This window comes from Rhopalosiphum padi, chromosome 1 (assembly GCF_020882245.1).
Source record: "Rhopalosiphum padi isolate XX-2018 chromosome 1, ASM2088224v1, whole genome shotgun sequence".
Lineage (NCBI taxonomy): Eukaryota > Metazoa > Arthropoda > Insecta > Hemiptera > Aphididae > Rhopalosiphum > Rhopalosiphum padi.
This window is the reverse complement of record NC_083597.1, coordinates 7034820-7056550: the sequence shown is the minus strand read 5'-3', so window position 1 is coordinate 7056550 and position 21731 is coordinate 7034820. Positions and strand designations below refer to the sequence as shown.

At 23.1% G+C, this 21731-nt stretch overlaps 1 protein-coding gene across 1 annotated transcript in view; it reads right to left on the bottom strand.

The window, feature by feature from the left end:
* The window catches only part of LOC132922926 (prolyl endopeptidase FAP-like), a 223056-nt gene that overhangs the window by 192657 nt on the left and 8668 nt on the right, over nucleotides 1-21731 (bottom strand). The window contains exon 2 of the mRNA XM_060986677.1: nucleotides 14821-14952. Within this exon, the coding sequence (XP_060842660.1) occupies nucleotides 14821-14946 (126 nt within the window). The 5' untranslated portion in view covers nucleotides 14947-14952. The remainder of the gene's footprint in view (nucleotides 1-14820; nucleotides 14953-21731) is intronic.

Genomic DNA, 21731 nt, shown 5'->3' with positions numbered 1-21731 from the left:
ATATTATAAGCCGTGAAATAATTAATTATTATAAACTTTATAAATACAACTTAAATAAAAAATATATATACCAGGGAAGTTGCTTTGTTTAAAGTATGTTTCGAATTTTCAACTGATTATTAAGTAAGTCAATGTAATATATGTGTTAAATTTGAATTTAATAATAAATTAGAAAAATGAATATAAACGGAAGCGATGTTTCAACCGCTATCTTTAAGAGTATTTAAAAATGTATTAATATAACACTTATTAACACAGTAAGTTGAATTAATTTTTACCGTCATTCAAAAAAATATATATTATGCAATAAATTATTACAATATTCTATCACATAGTATAATATTTACTAGCATTAAATTCAGTATAACAAGTACTAAAGGAACGGTTTTTTAAATAGCACACAATTAGTCAAAACATTTTGAAAATATGATTATTTATAAAAATGATAATCACCAAAAATGTCAACAACACATTTAATATTTTTTGAACTACATCTTAACTAACATAGTTATTTTTCGTTTCGACATCTTCTGTTGTCAAATATTGAACTTTAAAATGTTTATAAAAACATATATAAATGCGATATTTTTAAAAACTATTGTAAATAAGCATATTTTTAATGTAATAAAATCTATATATTTATTGTTTACCAGGAAATGTATTTAACTTTCAAATATCAATTTATTGGTTATTATTCAAATTATAAACATTAAAGAATAAATATTATTAAACTGTTAATTCACTATAAGAATTTAATATTCATAAATAAATTTGTATTAATGAATATAAAAAAATCAACTGTGTAATTTATGTAAATATCCTCAACGTACCTTTGTTGACCCGAATCCATTAAATTATTTTTCCAAAGTATTTATAATATAAGATTGTATTCAGATTTGATTCTATTCAAGACAAATATTATATTAAAAAAATAGACAAACATAAATTAAATATTATAGTATTACAATCGATAAAAAATAATCTTTAGTTTGAGATACAGTATTCGCAAACTTACTCAAAATTAATGATAAAACATATATTTATTACTTGTTAAAACCTTAAATTCAATATTATATATGTGTTTATCATTAATAAGATTCAGTAGTCTCAATTAAAATTGCAAATTTATATCAAACTATAAAAAAGGATTGATTTTATGATTCTATGATAACTTCCATTCCTCTATAAGTTACATATTTTTTAAAGGCCGTCGGACAGATAAATTTTAACTTTCTACAAGTACACATAAAGTTTCACAGTTGTTTCTTTCTTTTTTTTTCTTTAAAACTAACTAATAAACTAATCTTATATAATAAAGTAGGATTAAGCTAATAACAAAATAGATTACATTTTACTTTGAAATTTATCAATAAAGTATACAATATATTTTATGTATATTGTATATATTATTATTATTATTATGTATTTATATTATACAATATCAATTTATTTAATATAGAAAATGATGTGGTTGTAACATTCAACATTTTAAGTTCTTAAACAATCTAAATCGAACAATTCAGTGGTTAAAGTAACATTTAATTAAAACAATAAGAAAATATATTTATATATTATTGTAATCAAATAAAAATCAATAATTAATTTTTTGTTACAATTTAAAATTGATGACTTAACAAAAAATAATTAAACGCATTGAAATAAATGTTTTGAAAATTTATTATATAGAAAGTAATAAACAATTAACAAACCATACCTATAATCTATTTCACTGTCTTTATAATATTCATGTAATTATTTCTATATTTTTTGAAAACATTAACTTTGGTCTTAAATTAAAAACAAATTTTATCATATTTTTTTATAGCTATTTATAACTAAAAATTCCAAAAATACATATATTAAGTAAATTTTTATATGTTTAAAGTTAACATATTATCCATATCCGTCCATGTCATGAAAATAATAAAAGTAATCATGAACATGTAATTGTAAATATATGCAACTTTAATCCATTGTAGATGGTTTGTATTTGTAATTTAATCCATAATACCACACTAACATAAAGAAAAATATTTTTCAAATAAATTTTTATGGTCCCCATACAAGCATACTCAGTAGGACCCATTATTCTTTTTAAATAAATAAATGTGTATTACTATTTACTAAATTAGTGAAATAACGTTATAAAAATATTTAGATTAATTCTAAGCTATTTATATCATAAACCTATTTACAATATTCTATGGTACGTTAGTATTTATGCATATAAATTTTATATTAAATTTTTGGTAAAAAACAACCTCATAAATTAAGAAAATACTATTAATAACATAAAAGTAATTCTTATTAAAGTACACTAAACATATATATATATATATATATATATGCTGTTCTTCCAATTCCCTTCATTCAGAATCGATTTTCATAATAATATGCTTTTGTATAAAATAAAATAGTTTAAAGTAAAAAATAGTTTAATTTGTTCGTATATAAATGTAAATGCCAGCATTTTAAGTCACCTAAAAATTCCGATAGGAATCTAATTAAAAAGATTTATTTATAATAAAAATGTATCATCTGTAGCTTCCGAGCCAGAAAAAATATTATATTTTTATGTATAAAAAAAAGGAAAACACTGTGGTAGGTTTACCAATAAAATATGTGTATTACAAATATATTTTAAATTTCAACAACTTCTCATATACCCACTGTTAATTAAAAAATTTTAACTGCGTATTACAATAATTTCAATCAATAAATACATTTTTTTTCGAATGAATAAGTACCTTTATTTACTAAGAGGACATTAGTGAAATTTATTTATTGTCACTAGCACACTCAGCCCAATACAAAAACAACTCATCACATTATATCTTATTTTCTTCTAAAACATTAGAGTAAGAGTAGCATAATCTTTATAAACAAATCACTTCAAATAACAGTTGAAAACATTGTTCTATGTAGTATTTTGTTTAATATTATTATTTTATAAGAAAATGTCAAGATATTAACTATTATTGATATGAAAATTAAAATATCTTTTCTCGTAGAATTATAAATGTTTATTGATTGAATAAGTATGTTATAAATCCCTATTCATATGGCGTATGCTATATGTATATGTTACTTATTATAATGTTCAATAAATAGCATACTTTTTGTTATTATACTACAATTTTCCCTCGTAAATAATAATTTTACCATATGGCACATGCAGTGTGAGGTTAAACAAAATAATAATAAAAATAATGAACTATTTTTTTCATCTATAATGTGAAAATGATAACAGTACAATTTATTTTACAAACATTTTATTTAACTATGAGTTTAAACAATTTAAACTGAAAAAAATATATTTAATACATTATTTATTTTATAAATAAAAAAATTATAATATCAAGAATTTGTTTTGAATTTGTATATATTTTATGATATTTACCTAAACACATTAAAGTACAATTTTGAATCATGAAAAATAAAATTAAAATTTTACGAAAGTATAGGTATATTTGATTTTGGTATGATTGTGACATTTGTCCATAATATTAAAGCTTACACTGTTGCTTTATTCAGTTTATTTAAAAAGGATGTACACATTTTAACGTTTTACGATTTATTCGTACAACGATTGTTGATTTTGACAGGTCTTCCCAATTGACATTAACGTTTAATATTTCAAAAAGTAAACAAATCAATTGAAAAGTAGACCACTAAAATAAAACTTTTTAATTGGTTATTTTAAAATGTAATCATTATTATTCGTTAAAATATTTTATTTCATAGAAATATTTATAAATAACCTTTTTTTTAGTTGTTGGTTACAATAATAATGAAAAATATGATGTTTTTTTACATAAAATAATAATTATTATTTAAATACATATAAACAATTTAAGCCTTAACTCACAGTAAAATTATAACATTTATCAGTTTTATTATATTTCCTTTCAGTTATTTAAAAACTGTTTCCGCCAATCTATTTATACATATAAATTGTCAAATTGATATACTTATTATAATATTATTTGTATTTTATTTATTTTTACTAAATTAATTATAGTTGTTGTTTAAAAATTTCTTCGAATGCTATGTATCTAATTAATTCATATTATTAGTTCCAAACCAGCATAATATTTCAACAAAAATAAATAAATGAAAACATTTTTACTATTCTAAGATTAAATTTTTATTCACAACACAATATTATCAAAACCGATTTCGTTAAAAATAGACATGGAATACATTTTACAATATTCTCGACATTTTTGTAAGTTCTTTCTTGTACATGCAATCGAATGAGAAACTAAAAAAATATTGACTCTCTTAAGTTTGCCAACTAGATACAATTTTTAATTGAAATTTGTAGTCTAACTATAGTAACCTATAACTTTTGTTATACTTTCTTCTACACGAAAAAATTAATTATCACGGATAAAGTTGAAAATAAAAACATAATTTTAAGATAATTCATTGTATGCATGCCTCGCTTGAAAACCTAAAAAATAATTGAAAGTAAACTTCCATATGATACTCCTATACAGAAAAATTATTCGATTTCTTCGATGTCTCAGTAACACATCTTGGATATCCGTTTGAATTATTTACACACAATCAATTTCCATGTCTATTCAAATACACCGCTGCCAGATTAAAGCGAGAATCGTGTTTCCTGTCGAGCAGGTGATAGTGGTGGTAGGGCTGAATTGATATGTAATTTTATTACATTCGAAACGACCACGCCCTGGACGCAGTGTGTCTGTCACACAAATACATACAAATACGCCAAATACGCCAAATACGCATTTTTGTCTTTTTTTCCCTACGGGGTCCTTTACTCAGTTGAAAAAAACCACCCGTTGATTTGTCACTGAGACACTTCATTTGCAGTGAACAGTAAAGTTATATACCTACCTAATAAGATAACTCTAATCCTTTTTTTCTTTTACTCGCATTTTTGCAGTCACTTACTTTATTATATATTTGATCAACTGTAGTTTAAAGTAAAATACTAAAATAACAACTTGATTTTTTTTTTTTTGTTTATTTTCTTTCTAGTAATAACGACAATAGTAATAAATATAAAAAGTAAATATTTAGAAAATACACAACTATTTTGACTATTTAAAGATAAATAGAATTTAGATAGGTAAATTTAAATAAACATAAAATGAAGGTCTTTTTGAGAAAAACACCCCGAGTTTAAAACTAAATATGTTGTTCAATGGTTACAACGAATTAATTTTTTTATAGACTCATCATACTACTAATTCTTTTACTTATAAGGGTTATAGTATTTTATAAATGTTAAGCAATTATCTAATAAATATCAGTAATTTACAAGTGTACTATTATTATTATGCATTCTAAAAACAATTTAAGATTCAAAGAAAAGCTATAAATTTATTTATAATGTTCTGGTTTTTAATGTACATGTAAAAAAGATAATCGATAAGTTTCATTATTTACTTTACAGTTAGAAAATTTCATTTGTTTGACACTCTAAAAACGTTGTTTCTCGATTTTTGTATACATAACTCCCTAAACGTAATGAAAAACAAACAAAATTTAATTATATCAGTAGGTATTATTATTTTTGAATCAATTGTTGTTATTTTATTTAAAAACATTAAATTATAAATGTATAATATTAAAATATAATATCTTTATTTGTACTGGATAAATATGTATTAACTATATTCCATTGTTGAACATGAGTTTAACTGGAAACACTAAAAACACTAAAATATTTGAATTTTAATAAAACCATAAATTCGAGAGAAATTAAAGTAGGTTTTATTTGATTTTTAATAAAGAGCATTTTTTTATAAAATTACTATGAGGTATGAATATTAAACACATATTTTCAAACAAGATTATTTTACTCAAGTTGTTCTACAACATAATTTAGTTCATTTCCGTTGTATATTTAATTACCTGCCTATAAATAACATAATATTTTAATGTTTTATGAGGTAGATAATTTTTTTTTAACCCAAGAACCATATTCAATATTATGATTTAAAAAGTTGAAAAATATTCGTTTTCAAAATAAACCATAAACTACTATAAAGTAAATTTAAAAAAGATAGAAGTTAAAGAAAATATCTATATCCCAAAACAACAAATAAATATTTAGTAATGTAAATATATTTATTTACTTAATAATGTGAATATACTTAATAAAAGTAGAAAACGCATTTTTTTGTTTAACTTAATTGGTCAAATATTAAATTATGTTCAAATTTAAATAATAAGAAAAAACCCATTTAAAACCCAAAGAAATAATTAAAAATCGATTTAACTCTTTTATTGAACCATAAATAATTATTTATGTTTAGCGTTATCCTAATTTAGACAATATTTCGAATATAATAAAAGGATAATTTATAAGGCATAATTTCAATTTCAAAATACACGCACATCAGTGTACATCTAGATCAATATTTATAATAGTTTCTCTCTAGCAACTAATATAATGTTTTAAATGAAAATTTAAAATTTGTGTATTTTTATCAACAAAATAATTTTAAATGCTTTTTAATGTCAATTTAGATCATTTTAATTTTAATTATCAAAAAAATAATTAGTTTTTTTAAAAATAACAGCGATTTTATTTTCAATTTGATACGTTTATAAGTAATTCATTAATATTTTGGTATGGTGAAATTCAAACACACAATTATCAAGTTTAATTATACATTATAACAACAATTTCAACAATTTTTTATATACAACTGAATTCATAAAATAAACAAAAACTGTATTTAATTCAGGTTCAAATTACACAATCCGTCTCGTATGTGCAAATGGAAAACGAGAACTTCTATATAAAAATGTATTGGTTAAAAAATAAATGGAAACAAATATATTTTATTACTACCTACTCGAATATTTGAGAGGGAATGACTTGAGAAGAATAAGAATACCCTCAAGGGTACTGACCGAACATTGTATTGCTTTTTGTTGAACCTAATTAACTACTATGAAGTAGAATCCTTACAATTCTTTAAAACGATACAGACGAAAAAAATTCCTCTTCGAAAAAACAATACACTATTACCATGATAGGCGTTAAAATCAACAGTCGTAAATCGAATTTATTGCGCATCACTCTATTTTTTTCTGGTATTCTACTTGAACCATTATTCTATACTATGTTACATTTTTACTGCTCTTTTATAGCTCTTATTTAATACTTAAACCATTGATGGATTGAAAAACGGTATCGCTAAGATTTATGATGACTACTAGACCTTACCAATTTTTCGATTTTCTATCTGTAATATAAAATCCAAGATTTAAAATAAAAATATATTTTATCACGTGTGAATAAGATTAGTATATATTTTAATCGAATAGGTACTAATAAATTAATTTAAAAACATGCTATAATATAATTTTCTAAACATTTACGATAAACCTACATCATAAAATACAATAATAATAATCCAACTAATCAATTTATAATTAATTAATTAAAATTGAGTATGGTTTATTATTACATTTTACATATTAATCTTTATTACAGAACATGCATTTCTTATAATAACTGTTATTCAAGTAAAAATAAAAATATAATTGATAATAACAACATACATACATAAAACATTTCATGTAGATAAATCACACTTTGAGAAAAAAAACAGGCTTAAAGTTTAAAAAATTTAAATTAGTACAGATTATACATCTTTTTTATCAAAAACATAGATTAAATTATCCATTCATTAACTATACTAAAAAATATATAGTACTTTAAATAATTGGTACTTAAATTTTATTATTAAAATATTATGATTTCTACAAGAATATTTTTAACAACATAATTATTTAGTAAAATAGTAATTTAAAATTAACTATTAATGTTAAATTTTTGTGTAATTGTAGAGTTAAAATCGCCTGTCAATAAAAATGTATTTTAGATTCTGAAGAAAATGATGATGATGAACCACTTTTCCTACAAAAATGTATGCATATATTTGAGTTTATTTGTCTATCATCACTTTTTGGAGCAGTAAAAATTTAATGGTGGTTTTCTAGTAAAAAAATTGCTATAGTAGGTACTTGGTTATATGCCTATATCATAGTAGACAAATTCTCAATATTTTTTTAAAAAAATCAGATAAATTCTAAAAAATTGTTTCAAAAAACGGTATTATTAACGCAGTATCAGATTTTAATAAAATCGACTATGTTTTATTAAATAACTGTAGCCCTTAAAGAATTGAATGTTTTAATGTCCACCAAATATTTTAAATAGAAATTACGAATAACCGTAAAAACTCGAAATTTTACATGTGTTTAAATTATCCTTTTTTAAGAATAATATTATTTTCTTTTTAAGCTATTGATAGACAATTGAAATCTTCAATTATTATTTTTGTTTTAAATGTCTATAATAATTTTGTCAAAAAACTTGAAAATGTAATACAAAATTCGTCATAAATTGTTATTATTATGAATGAAAAAAGTTGAGTGTAAATCCATAAAAATTGTCATAAACGTTTAAAGTTAGAATTTTAATGTGTTTCAAAATTATTTTTTGTGTACGAGTACAAAAATAAATAATAAATAATGATATATTATTGAATTAATTCAACACAGCCATTAATCTCGACTTCTACTGTATAATATAATGTACTGGTTCCGATTTTCCCACTTTTTATATTTGTGTAAATATTTTAATTCTTAAATTTAAAATTCCAAAGAAAATAATTATATTTTTAAAAAATATTTTTATTATTTTAATTATTAGGAAACGGATTTAAATGCAAATTGCCTTTTTTCTGAATAGCCGAAAACATTGCTTTCAAAGCACAAAGTTCATCTCATACATCAAGGAATTAAAAAATGTAACTTTGCATTTTATGATATTTTTAGTGCATATTTTATCTTTTTAAGTCATATACGTAGATAAGAATTGATAAAATTTGATAAAATTTAAGCAGCACCTAACTATACAGTGCTATTATGAAACAAAGTAAAATTATAACGAATGTATCTATCAAAATTGTATATTCATTTTTTGAAATAATTTTGAAAGTAAAAAGAAGATAGGAGAACTAGAAGATGATGAAACTGATACGAATAATTAATACCTATGAATAAAAATGTATATAATTAAACAAATTTTTTCAATGTTAAAAATAATTTTTAGAGCATTTTTTTAGTGTATTTTAAAAAAAATTCTGTTATGAGTGCATTAAATCGTATTTTTTTTAAGGAATTTTTCTTGTTTTTTAGAGCATTTAAATCCGTTCCCTAAAAATTATTATTTGTGGTTTTATTATGATGAGATTTACTACATAAAAGTAAGTAATTGCGTGTCATATTACAGATGCTTTTAGACATAATACCCATATACTTATCGATTGTCATTTTTATAAATTGTTTCGTTTAAATCTGATAAACAATATGATTGGTTAATAATCATATATTATTATTAATCGACATTGACGTACCTATATAGATCGACATATTAATTATCTATTATTTTAATTTCTTTAACACATTTTCAGTTTATTGAATATTTTTTTTTTTTGGCTTCTTTATTACTTTTTATTATAAATTCTGATACGTCTTAGCTTCAAATCGTTTTAGTATGAAATGATTTAATATTAAATTTAAATTTAACATATCCATTACAGTTACCTACTAAATGGTGGTACACTGAATAGATACAGAAAAGTGACTTCTTCGATTTTTTTAAAGCATAATTATTTACAAAATTCTCAATGGTAAAATTAAAACCACAAGACATTATGATATTATATATATTGTGATTGTATAGGTTTCCAAGCCAAACAAACTATACCTACTTACTATTTGAGATTCGAACGTTTTGAAACGTTGATTTCTATTTATTTATATTTTTTGTGAAATGCTAATTTGTGGAAGTGCGCTTTTTATACAATCCCGCGTACCGGAAACCTTGAGAAATCACGAAGACGGTTTTCCAATCAGTTGTCTATCTACTTTGTATCTCACTTAATATAGACGGATATTAACTGAAAGAAGTACTACCTCATTTTTAGAGAGTAGGAGAATTAATTTAATTTAAAATCCTCTAAAAAAAAAAAACATAGTACCTTTCGTTGTGTATTATTTATATTCTATACTGCAAAGTGCAAATTCTACTGTGATACACTTAAATCGAATACTAAATACAATAATGGGTTTACAAATATTATAACGCCACTAAGACCAATCATCAATATACAACGAGTATATTCGCATTAAGTATAACTACCTACTAAAAATGACTGCAGTTCAGTTTTAGTATCTGTAACTATAGCTTTGAATAAGTTACATTAATACCGAAACAACATCTGCACACCACGTCTATGAAGAATTATCCGTAAACATCAAAACTTTAGTTTGTAAATGTATGGATAAAAAAGTTCTGAACTTAAACTTCGGCTACACCGACAAAATCTTCTATAAAATTATAAAGTACTATTTAATAACAATTATTATTATTATTATTGTGTAAGTTTAAAGCTGTAAAAACTTATCATTTTTTTTTTTTACTCTTTATTGGATATACTCAATAAACCACTATTTTGATCAAACCTCATAAGTTATATTGTTATAATATTCAATTTTAAAGGACTAAATACATGTAGGTACATTACATTAATATTATAAGACGGTCGTTAATTGGTTCACATTTTATCAATTTGCTCCGTATACAATATTTGTTTACATTTTATTATACGAAGATTGGGCCACAAATGTATAACATAAACAATTTATGAATTTAAACCATTAATTAATTTTATAACCGATAAAATTTAAAAAAATGTGTTAATAAATATACAATATAAAACTAGGTACAATAATTTTTAAAATAATAATTATTATTTTTTTAAATAATGTGATACAATTTCACAAATTCAAATCTGGTTTTCCCCTTTTTCATAATTTTTAATTTCATCAAAAATATAATTATTTTAAGTTAATTTAGTGGTTTTTAATGATCCTAAGGTTTTTTAAAATATTAACTTAATCACTAGATCTAACTGATATAAATAATACAATATTAGTATCCCAATTTCCGAGTGCTCATATTATGTATTATAATATATCATTTTTTTCGAATTTAATTAGATATAATGATTAATACTTAAAATAATTATTTATACAAATATAATAACTATTAAATGTTAGACTAAAATCAAATTTATTTATATTTATTTACATCTTTCTATTACAATCCTAGCATAACAATATTTTAACGTTTCAACTTAATATACCTAATAATAATTTATGAATTGTATTTTTGACCAATTTTAAAGTTTTAAGCAGTTTACAGTAGGTACACTTTATATATACTTATAATAAAACATTATTTATTTATATATATATATATATATATTTGTTAAAAAATGTAATTTACTTAATACGTATTGATATCATTAACATATACTTACGTATAAAATCATTTTTTTTTGTTATTTAAACTACCTAGTTGGCCTGTTAAGAGTGTCACACAAGTATATAGAGCTGCCCGTACTCGTAAAACAATATGATTTTTATATTTACCAGTCATTTACTAATGACTTCACTCTAAAAACTAAAAAAGGTCGATAACATCAAAATTAATTAATTGCTACCTGAGGAAAAAATGAAACATTATTCGTAGATAATTTTTAGTGTATTTTATTTCTTTGTCAATATAGTTTATAAATATTTATCTGCAAATCAAATTATTCTACTTTTATAAATAATAAAAACTACACATTTCAATACAACTCATTAATATCAATCTTTCAATCTAAACAGTTAACCATGTTATCTCATTAACATCAACTACACTAAATATAATAAATCCATATATTATTATTTATAATAATAATTATAAATTTACCTATATGCAGTGATGAGTCATCGCACTGTTGAAAAAAAATTTAGTAAAGCTTAATTTAACCAAAATTATTTTAAAAATTAAAAAAAAACATTTGCTATTTATCATTCAGATATAAGTAAGCACTTATAAAATCGTTTAAAACCAAACCCTCTGTAAATTAAGAAATCACAATTATAGTAGTACCACTAATACTTCAAAAAGAGAGAAAAATTAAAAGTAATAATAATTTTAAACTATTGAATAATCAAAATCTTTCGGGTTTCTTTCAGAATTTAAAATTAAAAACTACTTTTCCATTAATAAAATAAATATGCTTAAAATAAAAAAATCATTAATTATGCAAATATCCTTTTCATCTTTAACTCAACAAATCATAAAATTCATAATCATTATTTGAATGAATAATAATTATTATCACCCAAAATCCTTTTGAAATATCAAGTGTATAATAAACACAAAAATGTATTTGGTATGCATGTATTTCTATTAACAATTAGTGAAAATATATAATTATATTTTATAATGTAATATAAAATATAAAACCATGGTTCACTACAAGTTTTTTTTTTTATTTATACATTTCATTAGTGTATTAGTAGACACTGTTTTAGTTTCAGATACCAGGAATTCTAGCAAGTTTCTAGAAGTTCATGTTTGTAAAATCAAAAAAATATTATAAGTATACTTATTGATAGTAATGCATTCTTTTCTACATCCAACTTTAAATAATAAGCGAAAGTTTCACTATAATTTAAATACTTAACAATCTGTATGTTAAACAATGTTATTTATTTAAATAACACTTTATAACCTTAAAATAATAAAACATTAAAATTCACTTATTGGAATTATATACTTAAATTTATTCTTATAAAAAAACGTATTACGTAGCATACATTTAAAAGTGTTTTTATTTAAATTTTAAAGAAGAAAATTGTTTCCAATACTCACATCTGTACGAATTTATTCAATAAAACAACACGTTTAAAAAATATAATAAATCAATGTTATGACAAATAGTATATAACATGTCATTTAAAATAAACTGTGGTATTAAAATAGAACAAAACCAATGATTGGTTCATGTATTTAAATTGATACATTTTATGCAAATTTCCCCTATCAAAATACTAACAAGTAATTTTTGTTAAACTATTACGTACGCTAGAAATATATTTATAATTAGAACCACAACTCTTTAGTTTAAAGACTTCTAAAACAATTTAAAAAAAGCCATACATTTTTTTCTAATTAAAACCAAAATTATTGTTAGTTCTTATACAAAATATTTAAAACAGTTTTATATTTCAACAACCGAATACTTACTAATTTAATAATTATTAAGTTTATCAATTAACTAATTTCTTAAAATGTTCTAAAAATAATATTAAATATTATTTATATCAATAATGTATAGGTACTGTAGCTATAGCTAATTCATGAAATATATTAAATTATTATTTTGTACAGTTGCATTGATACATATGTACAATTATATGGCATTAACACTTAAAATTAATTGACTAAATTCAAACCATAAAAATAAAAATGTTTTTTAATTACTTGTACAGTGTACAATATAAATATAACTTATAAGCTATGTTAAAACTATAAAATGTAATAATATTTGAAAAAAATATACGGCTAATTAGTTATTGTATACAATATATATTTTGTTAAATATAACAATATTATAAAAAATATTTGTAATATTTATTAATGTTTTCAATTAAGTACCTACCTGCAATTATTTCATAAACATTATGTTTATAGCATCTATATAAAAATTTCAAAAAATATGTATATAATTATACTATCAAAAAATTGTCTGTAACAATTAAAATTTAGTAAAATGACACAAATACTATTTCTAATTTGTAACTTTAAGGAGATTAAATGAAAGTTTTTAAATACTTTTAACCTCTCGATGACAATTAGATATTTTCTAAGACCCTTGTTCTATTAAACACGTAGGTATAAAATACAAACATAATTTTATAGGTATGTATAATTATTATAAATGTAATTTGTTTGATTAAAATTGGATGAAATAATTAACATTATACGGATAAATACGTAGTGATCAATTTCAAGAAAAAATAACTTTAGTAATAATCTATTGGGAGTTATAAATCACATTCAAGCATCTGAAGAAATAATTAAATTTCTTTAAAAGTTCTATCCGGGCAATAACGGAATTTCCCAAGACAATAGTTATAACACACGTCGACAATGTTAAGCCTACCTTTACTTATTGTACAAAACTACTACTCTATAGTTTGTAAATTAAGCGGGTTTGAATTAAAACCCTAACTTAAAATATCCATTTTAGAATTTATTTAAGTAGTTTTATTAATAAATATACTTAACATTTTTATTTTTAAATGTTATAAGTTACAACTGTAAGAAAATCCCTTGTTTAAAGGTAACAGGAAGGGTATTTCTCAGGATTTTTTTTTCGATTCTAAATCATGAAAAACTCCGGAACTACTTTTGCATTACGTCGGGGCCACCTATCTAAGTTTTAAGCACTTCACTAAATCAAAAACAATAAAAGTGACAATCTTTTTTTGTTCAAAATTTTTATAATTGGTTTTTTTTTCTTATATTAATTGATAGATACTTGTTATCTCCATCAATATGGTACATAAAAATATAATTAATATATTATCTAATCAATATCTTCTAGTTATGAAGAGCCCGGAAAAGAGCAGAGTAATAGTTTTTGCTGGATACTATTTCATTTAGGGATATTTGCCTATTTTAAAACGCCCATATGCGTAATAATTGTTATTTGCCACGTGGCGTTTAAAACGTTTTTTACGTCACTAAACTTAAAAGTAATATTATATTACGTTAAGTATAAAAATAAATTTACTCTTAACCGCAGCCAAGTCGTAAGATAAATACAACTCCATTATTTTTAAATTCTTATACCATTCTTCAATACCGACTACCTTTAGTTAATCCATACTAAAATAAATTTTACTTACCCCGATTCTTCCGAGCAGTAGTGCGTCCATTTCACATTCTGCAACTGGATTTGCCACTGCAGGTACTGGTGCCGCGTCATTGATAATATTTTCTTCAGAATGAACGGTTTTATCAATATTACTCATTGTATTCTGAAAGAGAAACATCTTTTCTTTATTAATTATTCATAATTATTCATTAAAAACATATTTTTTAAATATATATCATAATATTCAAAATCTAAATCAATAAACTTTTTCTAAAAATAAATTCAATACAATTACAAAAAGAATATTATTTCTAGCAATAATAATAGTATAGTATAAAATATAGAACACTTTCATAGATTCAATAACTATAATTAACAACAAGTCGATTGATATACCTAGACACAAAAATATTAAATTCATATTACACAATAAATGGGGCCGTAATTAAAATTTCTGGTAGATCAGTTCATAATTTTAGTTTTCACTTATCACGTACGTATCAAATCCTCGTTTGCGTATTCGGTAAATATGTTCTAAGTCTCTAAAACGTTTTGGGTTTTACTAAGAATTGCGCCTGATTTTAAGTTATTTCTCATTTAAATCATAAAACAATGATTATTTTAATGAGATTCGACAAACAATATTGTCAACAATAACCATATGAAACAATAAAACATGCTATGTTACACAATGCAATTATTAAGAATCCACGCGACCCCCGTTGTGACCTCAACAAGACGTAACAGCAAATAATAAATTAGGTTTTTAAATTTTTTTTTTAGTTTTAATCAAAAATTGTTTGTCCTATCTTTGTATAAATAAAGTCATCCTATCATAATTATTGGTCTGTCTGAAATTCTAAAAACTATATTTTTATACATTGTTTTTTCGTTTATATATTATAGGTATCCATGTGAACAAATACTTTTTAACAGACTGTTATAGTTAGAAAAAAAGTTTGAATAATTTAAAAATACAATAATTTTTATACCCATATAAAATCATGTATGGCTAGTATGATTTCGTAATAATCATAAGTTATGACTTATAATTGTTAAATGCATATTTAGTTAGTTTTCAGTGCATACTTGCATGCGTATTAAATGGTTTTTAGTACATAAAATTCACAGCCCTGATCATAATATTGCGTAATTAGTTATTATATAATGAACCTATTATAAATAGAAAATTTAAATGAAATTGTCTGGTGCCAAATCCCATTTGGATAACAAAATAATATAAGTTTCTATATGAAAAAAATATGCCTGTACATAAGTGCCTACTAATTACATAGAAGAAAAAAGTACGTTCCCTCTAGTATTCGGAATAGTGCTAATTCTTGTAGAAGTCTTACTACAAATGCCTGTTGTAATAGTTTCTACTTGGAATTCAATTCCAAAAGAGGGAAAGAAATTTGTATTCGTTATAATTTAAATTCGCGTAGACTGTAGGAACTTATTTACCGGTATATTATTATTTTGTGTAGGAAATTACATACTAGTAGATTTTTTACATGTAGGAACTTACATAAACATATCCAAGGGTGATTTGTATCTGCTATATATCGTATGGAACTTACATTTGGCCGTTGCCATCACCTCCTCTACATATAAGAGGTAGAACAAAGATGTATAGAAATACGCTTTCACATAGTAAAGTTATCCTATCTATTCGTACCGTCCTTATCGCACCATGCTCTTTGAATGACATATTATTATTATTATTATTAAGCTACGATTATTTGGTTTTTCGAATCCAACTCCACACGTCTGTAATGAAGAACGGTGTGCGTGATTTAACGATAATAATTGATAATATAATAATATACGATAAAATATAAGGTTTAATAGAGGAACATATATAAGTGGAAAATAAATATTGTTTATAGATCATATGTAATTTTTTTTAATCGATTTGCCCCAGAACGAGCAAGACGGGTGGTTCTTGTCAGCTCTATAATATACGACTATAATTAATAAGAACATTTAAACTTGTATTATATTAATTAAAAATAATATATTTAAATTAATAAAATAGTATCATATTTAATTTAATAATTATTATATACATAATTAATTCAACACACTAAATTTTGAATTTTGTTTTTTAAATAGTACCTTCTTTTATTTATTCACCACTAACACTGAAAATTATATTATGACAAAAATTACTAGCCATTACAAAATATGTTATGTTCCTCCGTCTTTGATTAGACACATATATTTATCTGTTTATTCCATGTACAATTTTGTTTGAATTTAACTATACCATTAAGCTCATCAGTTCTAAACCTTTGTGTAGAATGTAGATACATGCCACCATAGATATTTACTAATTTTCTATGTGACCTTTTTTTAAAAAAATAAAGTCCAAAATGAACCGTTATGTGCATGCCACCACACCCACTTAGAATTAACGACAAACAGGCAACCACAATTGAATATATACGATTTATTGCTTTCAAGAATAATGCTAAATTATTATTAGTATTTTCTTAATTCGATAGACTTAACTTATATTTTCTAAAATCATCCCGTATTTTAAATTATTATTAATCATAAAAAAATAATTTACTACCTTTTTATTTAAAATAAAAATAATAAAAAAAAAATAATTAATCAATGCAAATAAAAATTACCTACTTTCATAATATGGTCTACAAACAATTTGTTATAATATTTATCTAAATATTTAAAATTCCAATTTTATAAATATCACTTTCATGATGATAATAGTTATAACTTTTAACTTTAATATTATTATAAAATGATACCCAACAATATGGTTTTATAATTGAGATATCAATAAAATACCTAAAGATTAAATTAAATCCTGATTAGTGATTACTAAGACTTGAATATCTAGGTATATTACGTATAATAAACGTTGTTTGAAAATAAATACTTATTCTAACATTCAAGCTGTATAACAATAATTAAAATTAAGATTTAATATATTTGTATTAGACCATTTGATTATTTTAATTATTCAATTTATATTATAATATTTCATTTTTAAATAATAAAATAATTGGGATACTGATTTATAACAATATGAAAATTAGTAAAAGTATGAAAAAATTTATAAATAATTTATTCAATGAGATTTTATCAAAATTTCACGATGATTATAATATAACACGGTAAAATATAGTATTCATTAATAAAATTAAAAAATACAGTTACCTGAAATATATAAAAATTAATTAATTACATTTATAAGCTTTGTCCAATTTAATCAAACAATACAAAATCAAAAACTAAAACTTAAACTTAAAAAAAAAATGTCCACAAATAGCAGAAAAATAACTAAAATATTTTGGATATTAATAACAATAATATTAATTAAATTGTTATGGAAAAACTTGTGTTTCGTAAATATTAACGTATTTTGCAAATTTATTTTTGTTTTTCTTCAGTTTTATAAAAAGTACCAAACAATTTTTATTTACTTAAAACCCCAAAATACCATTTGGAACCAGAAACTACTCTCAATATTGAAGCATTGATCTAGTTTGTTACAATTAACACTTAATATTTTCAGACGCAAATAAAACACATGATTATATTCACTCCACTTAGAATATAAAAAATAGAATTTTTTCCTTCGATATTTAATAGATGGGGGATACAAAAAATGAGCAGAGGCCATGCCACCTGTACCATGACTTTATACCGTCTGTAGTCACCCACAATTTGAATAATAATATTGATGAATACTAATATAATTTTAACTTAATTTTAAAATTATCATTTAAAAACCAATCAATTTTTTTCTATATTATTTGACGAAATATTTTCATTTAAAATAACATATGGATATGAACTAATAAAAAAATTATTAAAGTGATGGTAAATTAAAAAGAACGAGTAGGCTATTCAAGTCATTTCGAATTGCCTATTATCAAAATATTATCATTATTAACAAGGTTTTTTTTTTATTATTTTAGAACTTTCAGCTACAGCTGATATAGTTCTACAATTACAATAGTATACAATAAAATTAGGATTAATTTTACATAATAAAGATAATTATGATTAATACAAATAATGATAGAAGGAAGAAAATGATATCGTAACCCAATTAAAAATTAAAATAACATAATCACAAAATAATTAATATCAACAGTTTAGATATTTACGATTTCGCGAAGACACGTGTTACAAAAAGTAAATTAACACTAATATCTAATATTTCCATGTCTTATATTATACTTCTATACAATATTAGCAGTTTAAAAATCCATAAAAATTATTAGAATTTAGAATTTAAGCTGTAATTTAAAAACAATATATCCATACAAATTTTTTTTTAATTAAAAAATAATTTAAAAAACGGAAGATATGTATCATAGTAGATTATAGTAAAACATTTTATTAGATAACAATAGTAAAAAACTACACAAATACTATAATTATTCTACTATAGTATTATTATTAGTATGTTTTTTAGTTTTCTAAAAAAAAAAATTCTCCTTTTTATTGTCTAATGATACGGATTTCATATAAAATTAATGATTGCCTCCTTCAAGTTCTTTTGAATGCACATCAATCGTAGTAATTTATATTCAAAGATTCAACGTTTCCACTCGTAAAGCAGCCATGATATATTTTACTGTATTCATACTATGCGTAAGACCAATAATGTCATGTCTATATGTATATATTATATGTGTAAGTAAACTTGTCAAATCGTCATACAAATAGGTGACATGAAAAAATAAAATACATTTACATCAAAATTCAAGCTAATTTTTGATGAAATAGTGAATCTAATTTTAAATTGTTAAATAACAATAAAACATTGATTTACTTAAATCGTAAGTATCTTTATGTATAAAAATAATTGTGTGTTTGTTAGTATCCAGTAATCTCTGAAACTACTAAACTAAATGGCAACACATTTTACACACCTGAGACTAAGTCTTGTGTCATTGAGACTGGGAGTGATTATAGCTTTTTCAACCCATTTAGGTTGCTCACACCTAAATTATATTTTTGTTCACAATTGAATATTTTTTTATTTATATATAAGGTTGCCATTGGTTACAGGAATATAATCTATATAATACCATATATAAATTAATGTATGTTTAAACTTGTATACTTAAAAATTACTCGATAAATTTTGACGAAAATTTCAAAGATTGTTCTTAGAGAAATCAAAAAAATTAAGAGAGTAGTTTCAATCATATTAAAAAATTTACTTAATGGTATATTCAATCCGTCACAGACGGATTGTCTATCTCGGTCGAATAACACAAAGCAAGATACACCGCTGCTAATTTATACATGTGGACTGAGATACTCTGGTAGGTACACTAAAACCAAACTATAAATAGTCTACTCGACGGTGGACAACACTCTTGAAACTTACTAATACAATTTAAACAGGATTGAAGGTCAAAAATAAGAGAAACGCAATGACTAGGTGTCTAGGTATCATTAAATCGACATCTACATGTACGATTTTGGTCACTGGCTAAGTAACGTTTGTACTGATGTGGCTAGTTCTAGATGCAAATCCTGGGTGGACAAGTGTTTGAACGAGAGGTTAAGACGCTCAACGACCGTAACCAAATTGATCCCACATGAAATTTCCGGTTTGTCCGATACCTCATTTTGGCCCTAACGACTCCCCTCACCAGATGAACTCGAGCGCAATACCACACATCATTGCACACGAAAACGGTGTGATCGCCTACATGACATGCATATGAACTAATCGCATCAATTCCAACACCACTTATCTATGAATTTCGAATACTACCTTCACGGGTACAATACTTATTTTACTAATTCGTCGGCCAGATATTCCAGTATGTTATGTTTTAAACGTCGACGTTAGACAAAAAAAAACCAAGTTATCACTCTTATGTGTGGCTATTGAGAAATCGTAAAAAAGGACCTGAAAAACCTCCAAAATCCGTTCCACCGTCCATTTCCTATATTATCTACTCTATATTTTACGTTGACAAAATGTCTCTAACATTCACTGCAATTTTAACGGTCCTATTCCAAATCGTCTTTTCCCAATTATAGTTAGACTCGTAATATTTAAGTGCCATCTCCACCTGGACTTTCTGTAATTATACGTTCAAAGCGTACACCAATGATTCCTCGTCTGTCTGGAAGACCGACGTGACGTCATCTGTGATGGACGTAACAGTTTTTCCCATTCAACGTTTTGAATTTCAACACATTTCATAAAGTTAGATATACTATAAAAAATTTTTGAGCCACAATAATGTTTCTTTATTCAGTACACCGTAGCTGTCCAACACATACACCTTTATAATATTCCTACTATATATATATATATATTATATCATCTTTAACCTTATACTATCTTATATTACTAACTGGGAAAATCATGGCGGGACTCATACCTTACACAGAATTAATTAAATTATAATTTACATGAATTTGAAATTCACGCCAAACCACCCTAATCTAACAATTTTTATAAGTTATTGTCACTTTGAAATGCATAGAATAACATATAAAAATAAAAAACTAACATAAAATGAAATTAATTTAAGTTGTAAGTTAATATGAATTTAATTATTGTTCATGATAAATAGAGTTCGAATTCGAAGACAATATAATTAATAAAAAAAAGCATTTAATTTATATAAAAACAATTACAAAATTTACTAAAAAATCAAATTGATTTTAGTTGATTTGACTAGTTCGTATTAAAAAAAATTCACTACCGTGTACTTAGATAAACTGTCTTTATCACTTAAAAAATGTATAGAATACCTATAGTATTTTTATTGATGATCAATTTATAGATACAAGTATTTTTTTCTTTAAATTCAAAATAAAATGCACTTAGATTTATCAGCTTCAAAAGATTTATGAAATATAAATTAAAAAAACATTTATTTAATCTCTATGTTAATGACTAATGTTGATAATATTTCTATTGATATTGTA